Source organism: Opisthocomus hoazin, chromosome 9 (genome assembly GCF_030867145.1).
Source record: "Opisthocomus hoazin isolate bOpiHoa1 chromosome 9, bOpiHoa1.hap1, whole genome shotgun sequence".
NCBI lineage: Eukaryota > Metazoa > Chordata > Aves > Opisthocomiformes > Opisthocomidae > Opisthocomus > Opisthocomus hoazin.
The window spans coordinates 17,348,188-17,373,844 of NC_134422.1; the positions used below are offsets into that span (position 1 = coordinate 17,348,188).

At 44.3% G+C, this 25,657-nt stretch overlaps 2 protein-coding genes across 5 annotated transcripts in view; both read left to right on the forward strand.

Moving 5' to 3' along the window:
• SMARCAL1 (SNF2 related chromatin remodeling annealing helicase 1) overlaps positions 1–18,135 on the forward strand; it is a 39,072-nt gene extending 20,937 nt beyond the window's left edge. For 2 of the 4 annotated variants that reach the window (XM_075430366.1, XM_075430365.1), the window contains exons 10-17: positions 3,960–4,100; positions 9,657–9,875; positions 10,683–10,753; positions 12,963–13,065; positions 14,197–14,379; positions 14,889–14,989; positions 16,540–16,636; positions 17,021–18,135. In XM_075430366.1, the coding sequence (XP_075286481.1) occupies positions 3,960–4,100; positions 9,657–9,875; positions 10,683–10,753; positions 12,963–13,065; positions 14,197–14,379; positions 14,889–14,989; positions 16,540–16,636; positions 17,021–17,224 (1,119 nt within the window). In that variant the 3' untranslated portion in view covers positions 17,225–18,135. Of the gene's footprint in view, positions 1–3,959; positions 4,101–9,656; positions 9,876–10,682; positions 10,754–12,962; positions 13,066–14,196; positions 14,380–14,888; positions 14,990–15,805; positions 15,991–16,539; positions 16,637–17,020 lie in introns of those variants that run through there. The other 2 variants (XM_075430363.1, XM_075430364.1) reach the window with 2 other exon arrangements.
• A 3,905-nt stretch (positions 18,136–22,040) lies between these two features.
• Positions 22,041–25,344, forward strand: RPL37A (ribosomal protein L37a). The gene is made up of 4 exons (XM_075430966.1): positions 22,041–22,283; positions 22,605–22,733; positions 23,861–23,943; positions 25,190–25,344. Exons 1-4 carry the CDS (start codon positions 22,281–22,283, stop codon positions 25,251–25,253), a joined length of 279 nt encoding a protein of 92 aa, XP_075287081.1. The 5' UTR covers positions 22,041–22,280; the 3' UTR covers positions 25,254–25,344.
• Positions 25,345–25,657: the final 313 nt, after the last annotated feature.

Sequence of the window (25,657 nt, forward strand, 5' to 3'; positions counted from 1 at the left end):
GGGAAAAAAGTAGTATCTAATCAAATACTCCAGTGGCATAAAATAGTCTTATTCCTGTTATGCTTCCTATGGGCTTTGTTCCACAACATTTGGGTGATATTACTAATGTGATTGTTCCTATTGAGCCGCTGTTCAGGTTAATACCATGATGCGCATCCTGATGTTTGTGGGGTTAAAGGTCTTTGTTTCTGTTATGGAAGTCCAAATACATTGTGTGGTGGGAATCTAAAACTCTTTGTGCTTGTTTTAATAAAGAGATGCTTAAAAATAATAGAGGGAAGTAGGTCAATGCTGAAGGTAGAAGGGGAGGAGGGAACACAAAAATCTCCCCTTCCAGTGGGAAATAAATAGTAGCTGTCTTTAGGCACTACAAATCCATATGGATTGGATAAATAAGCCTTTGCTTTTTGTCAGCTGCTGAGAGAAGGAGCTTCATCTCGAAACTGGAGAAACAGTGGGCCCTCAAGGCTGCATCTTCAGATCTGCTCTTACCTTCCAATTTCGCTTCCTTCTTGCAATAGGAAGGTAGTGTAGTTTCCTGCAGTCGTAGTTGGTCATTGCCATTTGATATACATTCTCTGTCTAGATGCTATTTAAGAATTGGGGAAGACGTTTATATTTTTTGGAATAACCACTGCAGGATCATCCTATGAAATGCAGAGCCCTATCTATCTTACACAAGTACAGAAACAGATTCTCAAAACAGCTGCAACACTTTCCCTTTATGAAATCTTCTATTTCATCAGGTGATTATCTCTGTTATATTATGGCTACTCTCAGATTTTTCTTTTCACAGGATAAGGTATACTTACGCTAAGCAGTGCACAATGACAGAGTAAGCAAAAACTGAGGACACAAGTAATTGTACAGCCAGAACCAGCCACACTTATTTTAAAAGTATGTCAGTCTGATAGCATATGGCAGACCTCATGCTGTGAAATTCATTTAACACAGAGACAGTCATTGTATGTTAATGAGGCTCTTTGCATGTTCAATTATTTCTTTGTGGCATAACCCCCACCCCACCCCCACCTACTCCCCTTCGAATCAGTTGGGTGCTGGGTTTTGACCTCTAAAGTAAGTGCCATTGGGGTTACCATTTCATATTTTATTCTTTGACTATCCAAAGTCACTTTTGTAAATGTTGTCACGGCTGAGGAATTAATTATTGCTTGTGCAAGTGTAATGCTACAAAGACACAATTGTCTTAATGTTACTTAGTAAATGAGGGCTACAGAACAGGTCTCTGCTAGTCAAGTCATTGTCAGAGTCCCTTTCCCATACAAGAAAGTAGCTGTAAGAACAGTCACAAGGATACGTGAGGGAGAGGAGTGCTTCTGGGGAAGGTGAAACTTCATGCCTAAATGTTAGTGAGCAGCTAATGTTAGTTCTCCTATGTGGAAATATGTATCAATTGATTACAGATCTGGTTCTGCTAGAAAGTCCTTGCTGGTCACTGCAATCTTGTTTTCTGTGGTGTTATTCCATACTGTTCTTATAGACCTCAGAATAAAGAGGGTAAACTCTCACTCTTGACAGCACAGAAGTTTCAGCAGGAAACAAGAATTAAGCAGTGATCAGCAGAGACTTCTCTGCAGGAGCAAATCTTTATTGGCATCTATTCAAACTGAGTTGCTACTAGAAAAAGAGATGTGGATCAAAGCAATTTCTTTCATACAGAATTTAAGTAAGCCTTCAACACGCAGAAGCTTGTCTTCCTAAGATTATTTTTTCGTTCTTTCCTTTCTTGGGCTCCTTCTGTAATGGATTTTAAAACTGAAAGGGACCCTTGGGATAATGAGTTAGACCACTTATGTTCCACACAATTTTCTGGAGTTAATTTCTTTAAGTTCTTCACAGCTCACGTGGAACTAGCGTCTTCTGGGGTTTTGTTGTTTGCAGAGGGGTGATGGTGTGTATTTGTGGCTTCTTTTTTACTTCTTGATTTGTTTAAAATGGCTGATTAGAGAAGTGCTTGCAATGGTTAGATACCCTATCTGCTCAAAATTAAGTTGTGCATGGCAAAACAGCAGCTGGACAAGTTTAGAATACAAATAACGTGTAACTTTATATTTGTCTCTTTTGATACCTTTTTAGGGATTGGGGAAGGAGCCTGACTAATTGTTTTGACTACTGAGGAATTAGGGTTTGAACCTCATCCCATGTAGCTTCTGGGGAGCACCCTGCAAAGAGGAGGAGCTTTGAGAATGGCAAGACAGTTGGGTTCATGTTGCATTTAATATGTCCCTGATCTATTTTGAGTGAACTTTTCTTGCTTTAGCTTGATCCAGAGTTATATGAAATGAGCTGTCTGTAATTGCACGACCTCGATGTTGTCTTTTTCCTAGCAGTGGCCTTCTGTTAGTCCAGGAGTAAAAAGTATAATTTGGACGTTTCTTGCACATGTGGGACTAGCTTGTCTTGCATTTCAGCAGGTTTCTCAAAATGATGTCAGTTTACTCCTCAAAGGCTTCTGCAAGGCATCAGATAGGTTCTGCTCAGCTTTCCTCCACTATTAACCTTAATGTTAAAAACTAACCAAATTTCTGTTTTATCACTTTGTTTCCTCATGGGATCTGATATCTTTGGGCTATGTGACTCCTCTCTCTTTTGAGAAGCATAGGCACCTCCGTCTTGTGTGAACTAACTCTCACCTTCCAACACGTCCGAAGGTGTGACCTCTCCTCTTATTTAGTTCAATAAATATCCTGCTTTTTTAAATGTTTATGGGAATTGTCTGATTGTGGTGGTGATCACATTTCCTTCTGATCTGTTTAGTAGGGATGGAGGGGGAAGGCAAGTCCCACCTTGATTACAACCTATATATAAATATCTGATAGAGTCCTGAAATTAATTTCCGGTAGCTGATCTGTGAACTCTTTTTCCACCAAATTTGGTTGGCAAGTGGATAAATTGGCTGAATAGATTTCGGTGACTGGTAGATCTCAGTGAAACGATAAAAGAATTTCATTTTCTTTTTCATTTAAATGTGAATGAGCTGTTGGTACAGATGTCACTCAAGAATCTCTTTGTTATTTTAATGAACCTGCATTAAACCATGCAGGAAATTACAAGACATTTGTAATTTAACTACTATATGTGAATTTACAGCAGGAGAAATTCACAGCTCTCATCTAATAATAGAATTAGATAATAATGCAGGTATGAGGGTAAAAAGGCATCTTGGAGGCTTTTGTCTATAGTGTAATTTTTTTCCTGACTTTTTGGGTGCACCTACTTTAGGTACAGGTTTCCCACCCCGCCCCCTTCCTGTCTCCCCTACAGCACACGCTTTACAATCTTCTTACATGATTTGTATTAACTCATGTTCTGCATCCAGTCAGCTTTGCCTAGATTCACGGTGGCTGTCAGGTGGGCATCTTCTGGTCCTGCTTCAGGCACCTTCATCTTTCCCTCCTTGCTTGTAGAATTTAAAAAGAAAAAAAAATAACAAAGTAAGGAAAAAATCCTACTTCTCTGGATCTCTTCTGCTTTTGTGAGGAAGACAGTCTGTTTATGGCTTTCTGTGGCAGGTTTATTACAAGAGAATTTATTTTGGAGGTGAGGATGTACTTGAAAGGGTGTGTCATTTTCCTGTGACATGTGATGCCAAATGAAATGTTGAGCCAGGCATGAGATATTAATGTGTCTAGTGGGTCAATGCCAATTCAGAAAGTACTGGTGTAAAAATTGATGTCCCCTTCCCTTATAGCGTGTGGATGATGAATAAGAAACAATATAGTTTGTCCTGCTTCCTAGAAGTTTTAGGCACTGTCCTTGAGTGTCTTCAGGCAGTGAAGGCTGAAAGTATCTCTGGAAGGTGAAGTACTGTTCCATTTAGGGTGCTTGGACAATGGCTCTGGGATTTTCTTTCAGGACAGGGAATGACTGCTTAGCAGGTTCTGCTTGTGAGCTGTAGGTAAGCTGTATGATAACAATGCTCCATTTTGCTTTCCCAGGCTGCCAGGAGAGTGATCTTGCTGTCAGGAACCCCTGCCATGTCGCGGCCTGCGGAGCTCTACACTCAGATTGCGGCTGTCCAGCCAGCCTTCTTCCCACAGTTCCACTCCTTTGGGCTACGCTACTGTGATGCCAGGAAGGTACTTCGCTGGGGGACGTGGCAGACTGTGACTCTGCAAACAGCATTTTATTTTATTTTTTTTCAGCTAAAGTGGAGGCTTTTTCTTTCCTTCCTTCTGTCTGATGTTACATCTTTTTGAGAAAGTCACGCTCCAGAGTAACATTTTGAAAGCTCTCAACCTGAGAAGCTCTAGGTGCTGCAGTGGTGGGCCTGAGACATGGAGGCCGTAATGCTTCTTGTCAAAATCTGCCCGAAAGCCACGAAAGTAAAAAGCTAAAAAAAAAAAAAAAAAAAAAAGGACGTAGCTGGGGAAATGAGCCTATTCAAATAAGAGCTTGCCTCCAGAGTGTTCTAAATAGGCAGAGTAACTATGGGGCCTTTAAGCAGTGGCAGGTTTGGGCTAATTGATGAACAAACCCCCCAAAAAAACAGTTTCTAGTCTGCTTTAGTGACTGTTTAACAAAGTAAAGCCTCTGTTGCTTGGAATTTTGGATTTTTACACCACCAGGCAAGTAAAAAATGGAGACTTACAGTCCATCTTTGTATTCCACCCTCTTCTAATTCAGGAAATAGATGGTCCTCAGCATATCTTGAGAATAAATTAACTTCTCTCATCTCTGCCAGCTGCTTAGCAGTGGTTTCAGCTGAGTCATTGAGTCTAACCACTGCAAGATCTTGGCTTTGCAGAAAGCCAGCATTTGCAGCCATGATGGCAGGTGTCTGCCTTGCTCTCAACATCTGGGCAATTCTGCTGTGGTTGGATTTGCCATTTCTAGGGCTGCGGTGTCTTTTGGAACACACACAGTGAGAAGAGCTCTTGCTGCTGCCTGTTGTACAAGGAGGCTCTAGGATCTTCTGTGTTGGTTGCATAGACACAAAAAGGGGAACAAAAATTCCCCTGAGTTCTGATTTGGAACAAGAGCCCTCTAATCTGGCTTGCCTTCCAGTTCCTCCAGGACAAGCATGTAGCAGCCTGTGGCACAGAGTGGCTTGGCAATGTGAGCATGGACCTGTAGTGCATAAACTTGCTTGCTCTGCTTTGTTCTCGAGTAATCTGTTGCCTCATTTTCTGTTAGACCGGGCAATACTTTTCAGCTGAGTCGTTGGAAACACCAAATGACCATTTCAATACTCAAAAACATTTACAGAAGAACTGAACGCCATCAGTGTATGCAGTCAAAATAGTTATAGCTATTTTTAGAGCTTTTGTGCTTGTTTGCTTTTCTGTTTGGGGTAGCTAACATATACCAAGCTTCCATCAAGAAGATTCATACTGCAGTCTCATATAAATTTCTTAGGTCTCCTTTTTCCTAGATGTAAATATCCACTTTTGCTTTCATAGCCAGTGTAGTGCTGTTCTATGTATGTCTAAATGTACAAGATGAATGAGCAATTCATTGGTCTTGGTAGTCTTATGCTGATGTCGTGATTAAAGTAAAGCCACTTAGCATGCAGAATCACAGATGCAGAGCTAGAGTTCTGGAAGATAACAACACTCATGTTAGCAAAGCCCTGCTTTCCTGGCAGAGGATAAACTTACTTTCTCCATCCATAGTAGGAATCATATAGAGGAAGAGAGCCGCATCTTCCGGTAAGTTTCATTATCTTTTTTGAAAGATTCCTGTCTGAGCAGTGTCTAGAATGCTTCCTAGAGGGAAATGAAGAGATGCAGTTTAATCTCGTTGGCTTGCTGCAGTAAAAAGGAAAGTTGAATTGCGACATGTGAGTCTAAATAGGTTTGGAGTTTCATAAACCCTTTGAGGGTAAAGTTCTGCATGACTAGCTGTCACTTCAATTACGAGGCATATGGACTTCAGGTAAGATGTTGAATTGGATAAAAGAAATAAAATTGTTCTGGACGATCCAGGTTGTAACAGTGTATTCTGTGTAAATGAGTTTTCAACCTACAATGAAACTCAGCATGGAGGTCACAGTCTGTATCAGCTTCCCGTCAAAACCTCTGCAGGGTTTCTAGTACAATTTTGTTTCTCTGTTTGACCCACCTCTGCTAGACAGTTGAACATTACTGGTCTTCTCAGTGCTCACCTGGGACATTTTGCTACAGTTAGTATCAGTAAATGATAGAGTGAACCTAGAAGAATTTGGTTATTTAGAGAAGAAGTAGGGCTGCTGGAAATGAAGAGATGCGGATAATACTAGAGTGAAAAATGAGACTGCTGAATATTGGGTTGCCATAGATCTGCTCAGCAATGAGCAAATTAAAAGGTCTTCTGATGATTGTAGTTGTTCCCTCATGACTGTAGTACGTCCCTTATGTTCCTTTTTGCAGCTCTAACCCGAGATTGTGTTAGGAGTTACATCCTCTCTGAAGAACTATTGTGGTGCTCTTGCTGTCATTATTTAAATAGGTTCTTCTTTCTGTCCTGAAAGTGGCAGCATTATGAGTGGGGGATGGAATTGCACAGAACCAGAGGGGTTTTGCAAGGCTCTTGGAGATCTGTCAGGATGAAAGGTGCTATGTAAAAATGTTTTGGTATTAATAATAAATCTGATTGCATTATAAGATTACAGAAAAACTGACAAACCCAAACTGTTTAATTTAAAACTAAAAACTGACTAGTTTCTGTTTGAAGATAGTAAATTTTATGACAGAAAATTGCAAATATCTGGCAGAGGTGATTAGAAAAGTTATAAAACAAAAGTTTATCATTTTGTAATTCAACCTCCCAGCATCTGTCCTCTTAAAAATGCAGCAAGTGAAATGTCACCTGCTTATTTACAAAATATCTCAAGTCTGTTTCCCGAAATACATGCTGTGAATTCATTTTTCAAACCGGGTGATGTTGGCAAATATTAAATAATTTCTATCTGAGCACATGCTCTGAATTCGTAAGAGTTTGGCAGCTTCTAGTGACACTGTAATAAGTTTACTGACTCATGTAAGATGCTGTAACACTTTGGTAAGAAAGTCACAGTTGGAAGCATTTGTTCTGGAATGTTACGGATCAAAGCCAGATGTGTATTTTGGCAAAATAAATGTCCCTCTTTTTTCTCTCTCTGCCTTTCCACAATAGGATATACTAAATTATATTTTAATAATTTCCAAAAAATCATCTTTTTTTATCACTAGCTAGGTGCAGCACAGAACTAGCGTGTTTCCTTGTTTGCAAATATTTCCAGCAACAGTCACCGTAAAATACAGTAATCTGAAGACACTGTAGGGCTTCTGCCTGCATATGCTTTTTAATAGGACAGTAGATAGTATATTGGCTCTGTTTGTGCCTTGTTCTTTCAGTTATGATGATGTTACTCTTCTGAAATGAACTGGGCTATGTGGACACAAAGCATTACTTGTCACTGGCTTGTTATGGAAGTGGGAAGTGGAAAAACATAGGCTGCATGAGTAGAATGAGGTAGCCTGAGGGGAGTGTCCGTGCCCTGTAGCAGGTCTTGCTCAGCAGCCTAGTCAGTATTGATCCCTGTGACTTAGCTACCAGCGCACTGGGCGATGTGGGCTTATGAAGCTGGGTGCAGCAGCAGGTGGGTTCTTCTTGGTTCTGTGCATCTGCTCTGCTGGGTCCACAGAGCCTGAAGAGGTGCAAGAAGGTGGCACAAAGACTGAGGCTCAGCACTGCCAGCTTTCACGCAGCATGCCTAAAGCTAATAAACCCAGCTAGACTTGAGCCAGACCTGAAGGGTGTATCTGCATTGCAATCCTGGTTTCAGGGAAGCAGAGCGGTAATACCCATGTTGGCTTTTTGAGGGCTTGGCTTAGAATCAGGTGGGCTTATTACCTCTAGTTGTATACCACTGTGCTGTTGTCAGAGCCAAAGTTTTAACTCTACAGGATCCACACTGGCTTTGTGTCTAGGGTTTGAATTGTTTCCTGGTTAAATGAACCAGCTATAGATATTCAGATGGTACCATAATTATGTAGGAATAGATTAAGTCAAGTGAGTTTTATTGGTGGCCATAAGTGCCAGAATCAGAAGTCAGTTAATGGTTCACATCAGTACAACATGGCAATAGAATTGCATATTGTCCTGTTATGTCTCAACCTGAAGTAGAAATGTTCACTTCCAGATATCAGAGAGGTTCTTAATTGGCTATAAGCTGTTTGATTCCTCCCCTTTCTGTGCCATAGCATGCTCTCATCCCCATTCCATCAAATCACCATCCCTTAATACAGCCAGTAAGATGACTAACCTCATGGCTGGTATGATTTAGTTTTTGTCTCGTGCATTTTACAGGAGGATGGAGGGTGCCGTGAATACTTTGGAGCTTTTTCCTATTTTACTTCTATTGCTGTGTTGCAGCAGGTTTCTCTTGGGGAAGGCAAATAAAAGATACATAGATTTGTAAGGTTAAAATCTTTTAGCAATTAATGTGGTACAATGAGAGTGGAGCAGCAGATCGAAGGGGTTTGTACTGAGGCACCTCACATCTCATATGCATTTCAGGAGCGTGTATTTGTACATATGTAGGGGATTACTTTGGGTTGTTGTTCCAAGACCATAGGTTGTATTTTTTGCTTTTCTTGGTGATACTGCCAGTAAGACCTGGAATTAGAGCTGTGAGGAAGATTTCTCATCCCCCCTGCCTTGGTTTTCAGTATTACTGTAGCTGTATTTCATATACTTATTTCTGAAATTTCAGCAGAAAGGTATCTCTTTATCCTTTAACATAAAAACCTTACTGGTCTCCTTTCCAAAGAAGAGTTGTTTAAAGATGTTTCTTTTGGGGAATGTACCAATTTTGATGCCACTGTTTCTCAGCTAAGTTGTTCTTTCCCAGAGAACAAATGATAGGCTGTGGGGTTACTAGCAGGAGAAGTGATGAGGTGAGGTTAATTGAACAGCTGTCTACACACAGGATCTTGGAGGACAGGGCAGGTTCTAAGGCAAGTGCTTCAAGGACGAGTGAGTGAAGGGTTTGTTCGGAGCAGCTTTGAAGTGATGGTGCTTTGAAGAGACAAATCTTGGAGTGATGTATTTTGGGCCACAAATTATTTATCATTTGCTGGAGTCTGAGCCAAATGTGGTAGTGGCAGAAACAGGGTATGTCAGGAAGCATATCAAGAGACAGGTCACAGTGGAAAGCGGGCAATTTGACCTAGCGTTTGCTAGGCATGTCAGACAAGTGTAACATCTCTGTGAAGGCATTTGGGTTAAGGGTGTTTGTCCTTATGGTGTTAGAGAAGATTTTTGTGTCTCTCTGCATAAAGCCGAGGTGCACGTGTGTGTGCAGATCTGCAGCGAGTTCTGTTGGCCTGCCCAAAGCTGCAAGTGTAGAGCAGAAACACCTTGCTGTGTGAGGATGAATGTTAGTGCGTGGTGCTGTGGTAGGGATCCCTACCTTTCTGTGTAGTCCTCTTCGCTGCAGCTCCCTGAGCACTTCTAGATAGGAAAAAGGGAAGTTTATAAGTAACCTTCTCCTGTTGGGTGGATTACTTTGTACACTTCTGTCTTATTGCCATTTTTGTCAAATCTCTTTTCCTACTGACCATTAAGTTCTTGACTTGTCCAGTTTCCCTGGAACTGTATTCTACTCTTGGATCACCTGCAGACCAGTCTCCTGAAAATCTGACACTGATAACTGCTTTGATCTTTCCCAGATGCCGTGGGGTTGGGACTACTCTGGATCATCCAACTTAACTGAACTGAAAATTTTGCTGGAAGAGTCCATCATGATCCGACGTCTGAAATCAGATGTGCTTTCCCAGCTTCCAGCAAAGCAACGCAAAATGGTTGTGGTGGCTCCTGAAGGCATTAGTGCAAAGACCAAAGCTGTCTTGGCAGCTGAAGCAAAGAAGATGACCAAAGGATATGGAAGTGTAAGTCAGAAACTGTTTTCATGATGAGCCATTGGTACTTCACATACCTTTGTTTAAAAACTTCATTGGAAAACCAGTACCCTGAGTTCCAAGGAAGTCACACCTCAAGTGAAGGCGCAGCGGAAGTCTGTTGAAGACACAGTTCTAAACGAACAGACAACATAATCAAAACAGCTCAGCTTTTTTTTCCTCTTGATTTCTGTGGTCTACTTTGTCCCTTTGTGTGAAATACCATTTCCTCTCTCTTTTTTTACTTTCTTCTTAGTCTTTTCTAATTGTCTCTTGTATCTCCTGCCTCTGTCCTTACTCTTCTGTCCTGCCTTGTAATCCCATTCACCCTACAAACACAGCCTTGTTGAAGCTGCATTGTGAATGCAGCAGTAGCCAAAAATGTGAAGAGTGTATTTCTGCTTTTATTGTTTGCTTTTCTGGTATGGATGGCAAATGCACGTTCTAGGCTCCTAGGCTGCTAGTACAGTTCTCTAAGGACTTTGGCCTTTTTCCTTGCCATTTCAATTGGGGAACGCTTTCTCAACTAAAGCTACGTTTGTGATATGCTTGTCATCCAACTTGAAGGAGTTGATTAGGATGTAGTAAGGGAGGTGTCATAAATAGGAGTGTGTGAGTATCTGCCATACCCAGTGGCAAGTAGGAAACTTCCCCCTCCAGTCCCCTTTTGTTGTGTGTTTTTAGGCTGATTTTTTCCTAGCAAAGTGTTTATTGGCAGCCTCAGACATCCTAGATCTGTAAACAAGAAGGAGAAAAAGCATTTCTGAGACTCACACTTATTTATCTTTTTCTCTGCAGAAACAACAGGAGAAGGAAGCTCTTCTTCTCTTCTACAGCAGAACAGCAGAAGCTAAAATCCATTCAGTCGTGTAAGCTGTGTGTCATTGCTTCATTCTTGCCTAGAAAATGTGTTTTTCCGCTGAGAACAGGAAAACGGGGCCTTAGAGATAACAGTGCAGGGACATGAAGCATAGCCTCAAGCCAGCTTAGGAAAAATTGATTTTAATTACAATGCACTAAACATTTTCTTCTCTTGCAGTTCCTAGGCTCAGTAAGTCTTCTGATTTCATTCCAGATCTGGATCTGAACTGTCATTTGAACCATCTAAAATTACTTGGTGTTTAGGACTTGGATCAAGTTACTGGGTCTGGACCCAAACAATTTCAATTTAAGGAGGGAGGGAGTAATGAAACTAGAAGTATCCACAGAATTTGAGAAAACAAACACTGTAGTCCTGCTGCAGCAGGAAACCTGAGCCAAAAAGCTTATGAGATGGACTGAGCTTTAGTTGTAGCATGCTCTAAGGATGTGTCAGCCCCTGCTGAAGTTCTTGGCTCTTCCATAGAGCTTACATGGGACCTCAGTAACAAAAGTTTTCTATCATAGGTGTGCTTTTAACTCTATCTTTCCTAGAAATAATTTCCTTCTGTGACTTTCCGTGTCCTTTCATCTTTAGCCTTTTACTGCGACTGCAAAGGAGTTGCTTTAGGTCATGTAACATGACTTTTTAATAAGTAGAATGCTAATAACATCAAAACAGTTTACTTTTGCACAGCCCTCTGAATGTAAGGATCAACTGATGTGCGCTGTGTGATTTCACAGTCTCAGACCTTGCTGCAGAATCTGCCTGGTTGGCACAGAACTGCACTTCAGAGTCCCAGCGCTCATTTCTGTAGAAGAGTTTCTTCCTTTTATGTTAGTGAGCAGTTAGAAGACTTTCTTCCTTTTATATTCAGTTGCAAGTGTGAACTGAATATAAAACTGTGAAGTGCTGTTTACTTGACTCTCTGGTAGGAACTAGTCAATTTTTTTTTCCCAGGGTTTAGTAGCATTTAAAATACGACTTCTTATAAACTGCTAGTGTACGGTACTGTCTAGCTAATGGTACTGTCCTATGATCATCAGCACCTCCTGTGTCTTACCCTTAATGACAGTGTCTTCCATTGCTTCCACTGAAATGACTAGCCATTTGTTAAATGCAATATGCATCTGCTTGCTACACTGAAAGTTCACTTTGGTATTTGTTTTTTTGCTTTAAAATCCAGCAATCCCATTTCTTCTTCCAGATTTCTTTGCTAAATGATATTGTCACATAATTAGGATCTGAAGATCACAGAACCCTGGGAGCTGTCTGCAAAGCACTGATATATCTTAATATAGCGCTGGAAATCCCGATTGGTGTTTTCTGACAGTTGCTGCTGACCTGAGCTGTGTTGTATTTGGCAAAGAATTTGGTATTCCTGATCTTCACAACAACTTTATTCCAAAGCAAAGATGACATTTGTATCATCTGTTCTGATAGCTGTTGCTATGCTTAGTTACAAGTTTTAGATTTTTAGGTGTTTTTCAGGCTCTGGTTGACCTGATTGTATCACAAGTTACTACACAGAAATGGATTCTGTCGCTCAGCTATTAGTCCATGGCAAAAGCCAGATGTTTGCATTTCATTAACAGTTTAACTGTCTGTGAAAGGAGTCTTGTTACCTTTCACTGGTCATTAGCCTATATGCATATGCATAATTGCTAGACATAGCTGATGTATTTAGATTGTTAAGCTGTAGTAAGTGATCAGTGTGAACCCTTGCAAGGAAAGCTACTTTTAGGATACCCTGATGCAGGCGTTCAGAAACCTTTTCTTCTAAAATAAAAACAATCCTAAGTATACATGGAAAGGATAATTGTATACAGATTTAGCTTAGTGTGTTGTGATTGTGCAAAAGTTAGAAACATGGAAGGGTGAATGAGATTGTCATAAGTAGGGATGCCCTCCAGTTGATTGGTCTGGGATGTCATGCTTCAAGTAGGATATAATAAATTGATTGATACACAGGTATAAATGTAGGCAGCTGTCCAGCTGTGTTGAAGAAAATAGAGTGGATTTTCCTGCAATGTCTTTTTTAGTCTGTAGGAGGCTTGACTTTCTACTTGCATTTTACTGCAACTTTTTCATGTTAGTTTATTTTCTAGCTTCTGTGTATAGATGAGCAGTATCTTTAAAATTTGTTGTGGCAAAGTCTGTGTTCTCTCAGCACATCATTTATAGAGTTTGGGGGCGCTTTTTTCCTCTTTTTCATGTAGAGAATACATCCTGGAGTTACTGGAAAGTGGGAATGATAAATTCCTGGTGTTTGCTCATCACATGATAGTGCTGGATGCAATAGTTGCAGAGCTGGAGAAGAAAGTAAGTAATTTACTGAGTTGTCTTAACTCTATCGCTGTTCCAGCTTCAAAGCTGTTTAAGAGCTCCCCAGGGTTATGGCCGGTCAGATAGTTCATGAAAGTTAGTGGCAGAGATAATTTCTACTTGCTGTGCTTCTGAATGTGACCTTCACTGAGGGAGCTGAGCTGTCGGGGTGAGTGCCTCACAGGATGCACTTTGTATTAGCTGAATGGCTTTTTTTGTATTTAATGTTCTTAAACCTCCATCATCCGCCATGGAGCTTGTGAATTCTTGGAGGAGTGTTACCCTGTGTGGCCATCTCTGCTTTGTCCTCCAGACTTTCCTCAGAGAGGGGAAACGTAACAACCAAAGTCCAGCTATGGCTGCCTGCCTTTATCTCTGTGATGCTCTTACTTTTTTGAACTGGGATACTGTAGGGAGACTTGCTAGACATGCCAGTCAGTGCTCTTGACTTCAAAAGTGTTTGTCTAATTATTTATGAGAGACTTCTGTGGATGCCCCTCAAGAGTTCTGGGTCATGCTGGAGCATGGATGGTAAAGGATGGTTTAAGTTAATATTCCAAACTATGAACCACAGTGGCAGTGGTGACTTTGCTGCCTCTGTGGCAGCATTGTCCGGCAGAGCTAGGACGTTGGACACTGAAGAGTTATGGCCCTGCATCACCCAAGTTTGTCATGCCTCTCCTGAGACTACCACAGAGCAACTGAGGTGCATAGGACCCCATCCCCTCCCATCACAAACAGGAGAAGACTTACGGAGGTTGGGGAGATTGTAGCAGCTGTAACATTATCACTCAGACAGTGTTCAGGTTTGTATTAAGCCAGTTGCCTTTCCACTGTACCTGAGTTGCCAGCTTGTTGCTGTCCTTCCTGTTGCTCAGGGCTGGTGGGAGAGCAGTGGACGTATAAGAGCAAGTCATGGGTTGTGAACAGAGGGGAGGTGCATTATACGCTGAGCTACAGTGCCTCTGCCTTAAAGATCAGGAAAGGTCTTAAAAATACAACTGTTGCCTGTTTAGTTTTCTGGTTCTGCCATGGGGAGGGGAAACAGAGTCCACTAAAACATGAAAGGAGGATATGGGAAAGGGGACACAAGGCCTCTAAAAAGTATCTTCTTCCCCCTTTTCACAGCGTGTTGAATACATTCGCATTGACGGCTCCACACCTTCAGCTGAGCGGCAGTCTCTGTGTCAGAAGTTCCAGGTCTCGGAGAAGCAGGTCGTGGCTGTCTTGTCCCTCACTGCCGCAAACATGGGCCTGACACTTTCTGCTGCGGACCTGGTGGTGTTTGCAGAGCTCTTCTGGAATCCTGGGGTATGTGTCCTGGAAGGGACAGCAGTTGTATGCTCCCTGAAGAGCAGAAACATTGGCACTTGGGAGATGTAATGCACAGGGAACTGTCCGTAGGCTTTTTCTCTTTCTTTCTCTGATGGATACTTGTCTGTGCACCCCCAGGTGCCTGGGCTTGAACTAGCAAGGCTGGTTAAACAGCTTGCTGGCTGGAGAAGATGGTGTGACAGGGAAATAAGCTCCTGTTTCTTAACTTGACAGAGCTCTCAACAACTTGCCCAGCCGAGACCTGAAAGGGTCCATCATCAATGCTGACCCTCTGCTTTTGAAAAATGCTCAATGCCTTTTGAGACCCGGTGCACCCGGTTACTTCTGGGTTTAGTCTGTGTTTGAGGCTGCAGGTGTTAACAGAATTCAGATAAGAAGTAGTTGCGAAGCTCAAGAAAGGAGATCTCCCTGTTCTCTGGTGCTTATGCTATTTCTTAGATGTTGCAGCTTTCACTTTATTTTCATTGTCATTTTTTTACATAAAGGTTTTGATCCAAGCAGAAGATCGGGCACATCGAATTGGACAGACCAGCTCCGTTAATGTTCACTACCTGGTGGCTAAAGGCACAGCAGATGACTACTTATGGTAGGAAGTGAGAAAGACACATTGGTTCTCCTGCCACCCATTTTCACTGTTTGTCACATATGTGGTGTAAGGTGCTTGATGTTAGTGCTGGTTTCCACAGCTTGTGGAGGGGAGGAGCAGTAACTGCTAATCAGGGCTGCTGTGAGCTGGTGACACAGCCTGGCCACAGTGGACATAACTAAGTGGATGACAAGCAGGGGGAATAAAAGTAGTTACCTGACAAAGAAAGGGCTGTTGAGAGAAATTCTGGGAGAGCTAATGCATCTAAAAACTTCACAGACACTGTATAAGGAGGAGTTATATTAGATAGAGCTCAGAGCATTCGTCTGCTGGGGTACTGAAAAGTGCTGAGTACTTCCAAGCAAAGTCAGCAAACACTGGAGATGGTTCAAAGTATCACGGGTCAGGTCTGAGGAGCAGTCTGGCTGCTGAGTGCTTGGACAGGGAGATGTGGAGGAGGACTGCGCTTTTTCTGTTGCTATTCAGTGAGCCCTTCAGATGCATTAAAGAAGTGCTACTGACCCATCTCTGGGGAGTTGTGGGCTGAGCGTATTTGGCTGCAGTGAGAGCTACCCATGGACACTGGTCCTTAGGGATGGGGAATCTGATGTCCTGGGGAAGGGGAGGATCTGAGGAATCCTTAGTGCTGCAAGGGAACTGACCTGCAAATAATGAAAAGAAATTATCCACCAGCTGGTTCGTTTAAAGTCCAAAATTACATCTTTATTAGCTTGTTTAAAGGAACAAATGAACTAAGTGAACTTCTGCAGTTCCCAGAATATCATGATGGCAAATAATTATAACCCTACAATGCAGGGATCTGGAAACTGATGCATCGCCCACGTTTCATGGAAAGTTAATGACAGTAATTCTGCCTTTATTTGTGAAATGCTGTCCGTGCAGTCATCAATGTTTAATGGGAAGGAAATATGGCTCTTCAGAGAAGGACAGTGGCATCCTTTTTAAAGGCGAGAAAAAGAACAAGACGACAAGGCTATTTGGTAAATGCATTAATTGTGCTGTGGCCTTTGCTTTTTTCAAAGTGTCCAGTCTGCAGGTGCAGTTGGGACCTCTTGGGCTGGGGATGGATCCTTACTCCTGCAGGACATCGGGAGATACCCTAGAAATGCGGATGTGTCTGGTGGTGGGGGATTACCTTTGCTTGCCTTGGAGACTCAACACACAGGCTATTGGGACTCCCGTTAGCTGCATCTTCTTGTTCTGACTTCATACCATTGGTGTTGCCTCAGTCAATTAGTTTCCTTACTGGATATGTGTGTTCTCCAAATATTTATAGCCTGAAATCCTCTTCTTACTACTCATTTAAATTTGATTGATACTTATTGGAATTGGATTGATTGATTGATATCCCAAGACAGCATACACTCGTCACGAACAAGAGCTGGACAGGTTAAGGAACTAGCAAGCTTTGGGAAAAAGCCATCTTTACACCCCTGTTATATCTTTTTTTGAATCTACACGTAGTAAATGACACAGTGTCCTTGCATGATATTTTCTTCCTTTCAATAATATCTGTTTATCTCTCCTAGGCCAATGATTCAGGAGAAAATCAAAGTGTTGGGGGAAGCTGGTCTTTCAGAAACCGATTTCTCCAAGACAGCTGAATCCACTAAGTACTGTCCTAAGGTAATTGGCCTGAAAGAATATTGATGGTCCCTGGGAGAGGCTGAGTGGTCTTTGGCTTGTGGACATCTAGATTGGCAAGTGATTGGCAGGCTGACGTTACAATTGTTCTGCCTTTAATGCTACAGACCAGGTTCTCCAACTCCTCCCAGGATCCGTTCCTTGACTTGGACTCTCCACAGAGAGTTCCCAGACTTGCTTCATGCAAGGAGACATGATAGCTTCTGTAGCACATATATGTCTGAGATACATGTATGTATGATACATATATCATATGATATATACACATTTGCACTGTCTCGGGGGAGCAGAGCGCCCTCTGATTGTTGCTTACTTTGTTTTTATATGACATTGTGTATGCAGATTCTGCCTGTTCTAATTTCTCAGCCAGATCCAAAGCAGAAGACCATCTACGACCTTTTCCAGAGGACCTTCTCTGAAAGCAGAGATGACACTGATGATGTTTTGCTTTTGGAGGCAGCTGATGCTTGCGAGTTTGTCTCTGGCAGTGCCTTGCAAGACGCAGAAGGAGAGACAGGTTCAGTGAGTCCCCCCAAAAAGCGGCTTATTGAGGAGTTTTTTAAAGTGTAATGGTGACAGCAAAAGAGATGGTGGCTAAGACGTGTTTTGTATGAAAAAAGAGAAAACAATCAAGTATTATTTTTTGAGTTTTCAAAAATAAAAGACTAAGTTTTGTGTATCTCTAGTGTGTTTCATCTGGAAGGATGAGAAGGCAATCTGACAGTGTGACAGGTGAGCAGCGCACACCTGGCAGCCTGCATGTTTTGCCATCCTGGTTTTGCTGATGACTGAGTGGCCATGGGCAAGTAGCGTCCTGCTTTGTTTTAGCACATCAGCCTCCACAGTTGTTTTGTTTAAAAAGCAGATATTGGTTGTCTGTCCACAGGGCAGAACTGTTGTGATAATTAACTTCTCAGCCACTGCAGAGTGCTTTTAGCAATCAGTTTTCCAAGAATTTTAGTCTGTATTTATAGAAGTCAGTTCACTGGCAAAATTTGGCCTTTACTTGGGTAACTCACAGGCTGGCGCTCTGGTATTCAGTTTGGCAGTGAAGAGAAAAGATCCAGACAGGTCTTGATGTTCTGTGGAGCTGGAGGAGAGGAGGGAGAGCCCCAGATTTTTGTCTGTGCAGAGCAGTCGGTACCATGAAACGAAGTAGTATTATCTGTCTGCCAGGAGGTGTGTATTGCCTTGTTAGGCGTAGGTCTGCCGGAGCACACTGATCCCTGGCCTCCTCTGCTAAATCTTAGGACCTGCTCCATGGCACATTCTGCTTGTGTTAGTGGAGAGTGAAGCTTGTGCTGACTGCCAGGGATTACACCTGGCTGCTCAGGAAGAGTGTGTGTGTTTTTTCTTCAAGACTCGAGACTGACTTCCACAGATGAGTGAGGAGCGGGGGACATGTGTGGACTTTAGCTCTTCTTTTGTAAGAAACCGATTCTGTACTGAACTGTTTAAATAAAAAGTTGTTTTAAATCATGGTTCCCAAGCTTTTGGTACTTTTTCTGTTTTAGAATTTGATCTCCCATTTGGACCTTAAGCTTGAGAAATATATGATGCAGTGGAAATATTAGTGGTTTTTAAAAATATTTACAATGGCTGAAAGGTAGGTCTTTTTGGGGACATTTCTTTTTGTGCTTTCTAAAATGCATCAACTTTCAAAAGGGGAACTCCCATGATACTTTGCTTATAGATGAATCAACAACTGCTCCCATAAGACGTTCAGGCTGGTACCCTAGGATCTGTTGTTTGCTCCCATTACAGCTCTGTGCAGGTTGCACTGAGAATGCCAAAAGCAGCACTGTTGCTTGATGCAGTGATTAAACTGCCTGTCTTCGATTTGTGATGGTCTCTGTCATCCTCTCAGCCCTGTGAACTGGACTCACAGCCTTGGCGCTGCCTGAGCAAAACCGCTTCTTGGCTCCTTTCAGGGGCTTGTGATACAGTTGCTGTCCCTTGGGCATGGCCTGATTCCACTTCACGGCGGTGATGCCTCTGCAAAAACTCTAGAGGCCACTTTGATGTGGGCTTGATGTAAAGGCAAATGGCTCTGTTTATCACAACCAATCTTTTCAGGCATCTCTGGCTGTTTTTCACTTTTTTGTGTATTATTGCCAGTGCAGTGTAGTGTGATGCCAAATTAATGGCTTTCACGCTTCTGGTCTTAGTACTAGAAGATACTTGGAAGTGGGGTAGTGTTAGCAAACGTGACCAGGGAGTACAGGAGAAGATACAGTTTCACAGAGGTACCAGTTAGCTATGTTTTACAGCCATAATCTGTAGCGAATGATGGGGGAAAAGCAAACTGAAGGCTTATGCTTAGCTTGTGGAGGCCAGGAGCTGACATGCTGTGCACGCAGTGTGCTTGGCGCTGTGCAGATGCCAGATGCTGACAAAAAGCCCTCTCCTCCATGGCTGAGGAGGAAAAAGGTTGTGCTGACAAGATCAACCTAATAACTGGGATACTCCTTCCTGCATTGAAGGGGTTTCATTATCCCATTTTCAGCAAGTGTCATCATGGAAATGCCTGACAGGCTGTGTATGCAATTGTGCTGGGTGGAGACTTGCTTTTCGTTCATGGCTGCAGGAGGCGCTTTGGTGTGCGTGCAGGTGGAGTAGGACCTCCAGCTGAAGGAAATGCTTGATATCTGGGTTTGAGACAGAGCTTCTCTTGCTCCAACGGCGGGCCAGGAGATAAGTACACACTTTTCGACACATTTAAATGTCTTGCTTCTTGACCACAGAGTACTTAATCTGTTTCTAGGAAACGTGATCTTTCTACTTGCAGAGAGGGTTGTTCTGAGTAAGGGGTGAGAAATGTTGCTGTCTGCCTAGTGAAAAAAAAATACGGAAGACATTATTTGTATACTTATATTGTCATCACCTTTAGGAGTAATCCTCTTCCTCCTTGTAAAGCTACAGCTACTTCAAAAGAGTACTTTTCTGAAATCTGCTGGAAGTACCCTTGGAGAATTCTGCTTCTCATAAACTCAATTTATATTACCCATATACTGATAAATCCCCACCCTGTTAGAGGAATACTAGGTGTACTCTTTCTTTGTTAGGACCCATAAAATCTCAGCTGGTTTGCTGCAGAGTTACAAAGGCTTTTCAAGAACACTTGAGATTCACTTTATCCTTACTGGTGAAAAAAGGGGGGGAGAATCTAGCAGGAAAGTGCTTTTAGTCATTAGCTCAAGAGATTGGAAAGACTGTGCAGGCCTTAGCCCAATTACACAATTAGTCTGTCATTAATATGATGAGGAGGTGGTTGGGAAGCCGCCAGCAGGCTCAGGCAGGATCTCCAAGGCTTGCTGATGGTAACTGGTACAAGGTAGCGTGGAGGTTGCTGGTGAGACCCCCCTGGCAGCCTCGGGAACATGCAGTGCCCCTGGGGACTCTTACGCCTGCCCCTGGAAGAGGGTGTAGCTGTAACTTCTTGGCATGACCTGAAGCCCAGTGGAGTTTAGGGAAGGACCCATCTTACTGGAGCTTGGAGCACCTTGCTGTGGCTGGATGCCTGCTTTATGCCTGCATCTGCTCTCACCCCTGTTAGAGACAGGCGTGTTTGCAGGAAGGATGCCAAACCAGGAACAACAGGTAAGGAGCAGTGACTTGGAGCCATTCAAGCTGGGTCTCCAGCACATGAAGCTGGGGCATGCAGGAGAGCTCGAGGTGGTGAACTGTCGAGGCAAGGCCTTTGGAGCTGGGCTGGCCTGTCTGCACCCGTGCATCTTCCCAGTCACTTGGAAAGTACGCTGATTTCAGCGGTGCCGGGGATGGCTGTCGTCTGAGGGGGCTGGGGCTGGCTGCTGGCAGAGCTGTCTGTCGTGCTGGTGGATGAAGGGTACGACCACACGCCGCACTGTCGCAGCAAGCGTTACCTCTGTAGACACAGACTGGAGAGCAGCAATGGATTCTCTGTCCTGGATGTGTTGACTATTTTTTTTTTTTTAAACCGAATAATGACAAAGCAGTCAAAGGAACTTTTATCTTTTTCTTTTAATAAGTTGGTATCAAAGATGTATCCTGTGAGTCATCATTGTGATGAGGATCTGCAAAGGGCAAATATATTCCTAGGATGTATTGAATGAGGTTTGACGCAGCAGAGGGAGATATAAATGCCATTGCCTGAAGCCCTGCTGAGCCCTCGTCTGGAGCAGGGCTCCGGCCCACCAGCTCCCGGGAGGGCTGGCAGGGACGGTCGGGGAACAGGGAGCCTGGCGCGGCAGAGGGCATCAAAAACGTGGGTGTTCCAACCCCCAAGGCAAGAGCCAAGAGGGGATGCGGCCTCCGTCTGTGATCATGTCCAAAAGTACAGACCCCAGCCAAGAAAAAGCCAACTGCAGCCTGCTGTAGGTGACCCTGCTTCGGGAGGAGGGTTGGACTAGATGACCCACAGAGGTCCCTTCCAACCCCTACCATTCTGTGATTCTGTAACGCAGTGGCAGGGTATGCTCGAGTTCGTTAATTCCCTCTTATTTAAATAGGCTGCAAATGAGGAGGAGGGCTGTGGTGGGGCAAGGCAGCCAGGGTGGGCGCGGGGGGGAAAAGCCCCTCTGAAAAGCACCCGGGGATGGCTTGGTGGTGGGCTCGGCTCCCTCCTGGTGAGGGCCAATGAGCTGCAGCTGGCGCCGTGCATTAAAGAGCTCCCGGGCTAATGGGGTTACATTGCTTGCTGGAGGTTACTGGGCCGTTAGTGCCGTTCATCGTGCTGGGAGTGTTGCGGCGCTGGTACGTGTTTGGCTGCCCGTGACGGGCAGGAGCTGGGGTCTCCAGGGTCAGCCTCACGCAGCTGGTGGTCTCGGCAGTGTGTGACCTCACGGAAACCAGGTTGGTGCCGTGGTTGCACCTGACCAGCTTATCTGGAAACCCTTGGGTTTGGGGCTGGAATGGTAAGGGGGAATGGCTGTAAACTAAAAGAGGGCAGATTTAGACTAGATATTAGGAAGAAATTCTTCCCCATGAGGGTGGTGAAACACTGGAACAGGTTGCCCAGAGAAGCTGTGGCTGCCCCCTCCCTGGAAGTGTTCAAGGCCAGGTTGGATGGAGCTCTGAGCAGCCTGGTCTGGTGGAAGATGTCCCTGCTCATGGCAGGGGGGTTGGAACCAGATGATCTCTCAGGTCCCTTCCACCCCAAACCACTCTTAAGATCCTGTAATTTCATCCTCATTGATTTTACATGTGGTTGGTTGGCTTGGTTGGGGTTTTTTTACCCCTTCCGCAGCTCCAGCCTGGTTCGCTGTGCCTTTTCCAGTCCCGACATCTGCCTGCTACGGCTTTCCCTAACCCCGCGGTGCGTGGCTGCGGCCGCTCCGTCCCCTTCCCGGCGGGACCTCCCCGGCTGGGACTCCCGAGCCCGGCTCCCCGTCGGGCGGGGGGCACCGCCCGGGTCCCGCGCCCCTGCACGGCGCTCTCCGAGCGGTGCGCGGCCCCGCTCCCGTTTCTGCGGTTGGGGCTTCGGATCGCCGCCGCGGGCCTGGGACGAGCGGCCACAACACACGCCGCGACCCCCCCACCTCCGCGCCTCCCCCATCACCTCCACCCGCCACTTCCGACGGCGACGGTTGACACCGCGCCTGCGCAGTTGGGACTTCCTTTTTCCGTGTCGGCGCCGGGCAGGAAGATGGTGAGTGGGGATGGGGTGGTGCGGCCCATCCGCCGCCATCGGTCGCCATCCTCCCTGGGGTTGCCGCGCTGGGGCCGCGGGGCACGGCGGGTCCCCCCGCCTGGCTGAGGGAGGTGGCCCATGGCGGGCGGGCGGGCGGGCGGCGGGGAGGCCCTGGCAGGCCGCGCCGGCCTCCCGGCTGCCGTTCCGTAGCCAGCGCTGCAGTGACGGCGCCCGGGAGAGGCCCCGGCCGCCTGCCGCGCTCCGCGGCCGTGTGTCGGGGCAGGGGAGCTGTCGAGGCCCCGGTGAAGCCAAAGCTGGCTCCGGTTTGCGTCCCGACAGGCCAAGCGCACTAAGAAGGTGGGGATCGTGGGTAAATACGGCACCCGGTACGGTGCCTCCCTGAGGAAGATGGTGAAGAAGATCGAAATCAGCCAGCACGCCAAGTACACCTGCTCCTTCTGTGGCAAGGTGAGAGACCGCCTTCCCGAGAAAAAGGCTGGAAAAGTAGCTTTGCTGTTGATGCTAGGAATGCAGTTCGATGCTTCGGTAATTTTTCTGCTGAAGAGATGGCTGGTTTTGAGACAGTGATGAGGTTGCCGAGAGCTTTAGGCTACTGTCAGAATCCCTTGTAAAATAAAAAGAATTGGGAGACATTCACACGTGTGTTAAGTGGTCGTTAAATGAAAACAAATATAAATTATATTTTATTACACAAAATGGTGAGAAGTGTTGCCATACTGTACGCTTCAGATATCTAATAAGAAGACGTGACAGAATTAAACATGCTTGCTATCCTGATAATTAAGATATGCATTGTGCGTTTTTCTTTTTTATTATTTGTGTGCTGCATAACTCAGGATGGGGAAGGCTTTCTGATAAGAAGTAATCTTACCTGCTCGTGTACGTAGTCATAGTTGACCCTTAAATCTGGTTTTTGACAGTTTGAGAGGCCCATCAGCTTGTTGCTTTGCCCAGATAATTTTTATTGGCATCTGTGAAGGAGGTGTCTTTAAGGGGCTGGAACTTTAAAAAGATTTCTGTCTGAGTTGGTTTTTTTTTATATCTAGCGTCTTTCTCATGTGACGTGAGACTGTTCATAACCCCACTTGCAGAGCTGCCTAAACCCAGTACAGGTCTAGGCAAACCCACTGTCGTATTTGCAAGGTGGTGGAGACTTGCCCACATGAGAGGAGCTCAGTACCTCTCGTCCTTTAGGTGCTGTTCAAAGGGGGTCCAATTTAGAGCAGTCTTGGGATGTCCAGGGAGCGCCAGTAACAGCAGTGTTACACTGGTCGTCAAACCAGGTGACAATATCGGTTATGACCAGCGTAACTCCCTACTATTTTTCTCCTTCAGAAAGAGCCAAGTTTTTGATGATGTGCTTAGAAATGACCCACTTTACATCTGAGTGAAAAATTGTTTTGGAAAGACTTTCCCTGTTCTGAAGATTCTGAATAAAAACATTGTCTGATCCTTGCTTGTCTTAACTAGGCTTATGGGTTACACTGTGGGTGACACTGAAATCCATGCCTGAAGTTTGTTGTTTGGCTTTTTCAGCTGACGGAGAGTGGGGTTTTTTTTCCTTTTTATTACAGACCAAAATGAAGAGGAAGGCTGTGGGTATCTGGCACTGTGGATCCTGCATGAAGACAGTTGCTGGTGGTGCCTGGACTTACAAGTAAGGAAATGAAGAAGCTCCTACCAGTATTTATTCTCATATGGCTGAGGCGTAATACAGCTTTTTTGTTATTTATTTATTTTATTCTATTAAATATTAAGTAGATCTGTCTTGAGTTAGTGATATGTGGGAGTTTTTTTGCCTGCATTGTTAAAACTTTATTTGAATGGATCGAATTGGATTTGATAGGTATTCTTTCCGGTGTCTGTTGTGCAACTTCTGAGAATGCTGCATTTTATCCAGCTTATTATTGCTGCTGGTTTTGGTGGGTCCCTCCAGAAATTTCTGTATCTCTCTGGGCTTTATCAAAGCAGTTGTTTTGCCCTTCAAAAATGCAAGCTCTGCATCCTTTCCCAAACTTCAGATAATGAAATTGAAACATCTGCAAATGCTGAAGCAAGTACTTTTACTGAAGTAGTCTCTTCTGTGTCTTGGCTGTAGTAGCATTTTGTGCTGGAGACGTGAACTACAGTTGCTGCTTGTATGAGGTATTGCGTGTGGGCCAGTTTGTTGTGATGTTGGAGGAGAAAGAGCAGAGAGGGTGGCTGGTTTGTCCAGCCGTCTCAGGGTGGAGTCAGCGGTACGGATGACACCGGACGGATGTCCCTCCGACCTATTCTAAAAGGAGCTTCAACAGCTTCTTATAAATTATGCCTCTGACCTGGGGATGATTTTTCCTTCCTTGATTCTTTTGACTGTATAAAAATTTTTAATTGTGTAAGGGAACTCTCACCTCTTCTTTCAAAGCCTAAGCAGCATTTTTTTTGTGGTTACTACCCCAACTGTTTCAGTTCACACACAGATACAACAGGCAAAACCAGGTTTACTCCAAGGAAAGCGATTTCCATGTTTTGTTTTTGTTCTAAGAGCATTGAATCGTTACAGTCCTTACTGTGGTGGTGTCCTTGTTTACTCCCTTTCTTCACTCTCCTTCCCCCCCCCAGTTCTGGTAGAAGACGCTGTTGCCCCACGCACAACGGTCGCTAGGAATCCAAGCCCACGCGCGTGTGCACACAGTCTATGCATGACTGGATAATTTGGGTTGCGGTACAGCTTGTGAGGTTGCGTGTGCTTCTCTAGACAGAGGCCTACGGTTTGTTGTCACAAAAATGAAAGTGGCATTAGCCCCCTGTTGACAATGCAATCGGGCGATAACTATTTGAAATGACTAGTGCTTTCTCCAAAAATTAACATTGGCGCGGGTTGTTCTGCTGCCACGTGCAGATGACTCTGCTTCTTCTTCCAGTACCACCTCCGCAGTGACAGTCAAGTCTGCGATCAGAAGACTGAAGGAATTGAAGGACCAGTAGAAGCTATGCCCTGTTCTCCTTGTGAAACATCCTTGTTTTCCAGTGTCAAGATCTGTCCTTTGAACAATAAAAAGGTGATAATGGAGTGGAATCATGGTTGTCTCTCTGCAAAAAGTCCTGTCTGTCTTATTGTACTGTATTTACAACTGTGGAGGCATTAGTAGTTCTGTGCAGTAGCTGAGTAGCTTTTGTTACTGGTGAAGCCATTAAAAACCACTTTTCCTTTCCAGTTAATTGCATCCTTTGTTGCTTGAGTGTGCTGAGGTGAATCTGAGGAGAGCTTAAATAGCTTGAATAAGCCTGGCACATCTTGATATGTCCTTTATGTCCATGCCTTGAGGAGTAGCACAGAGCTCCACGAGCAGAGGAATGGACAGAGGCAAGGGGGGAGGAGCGAACATGGA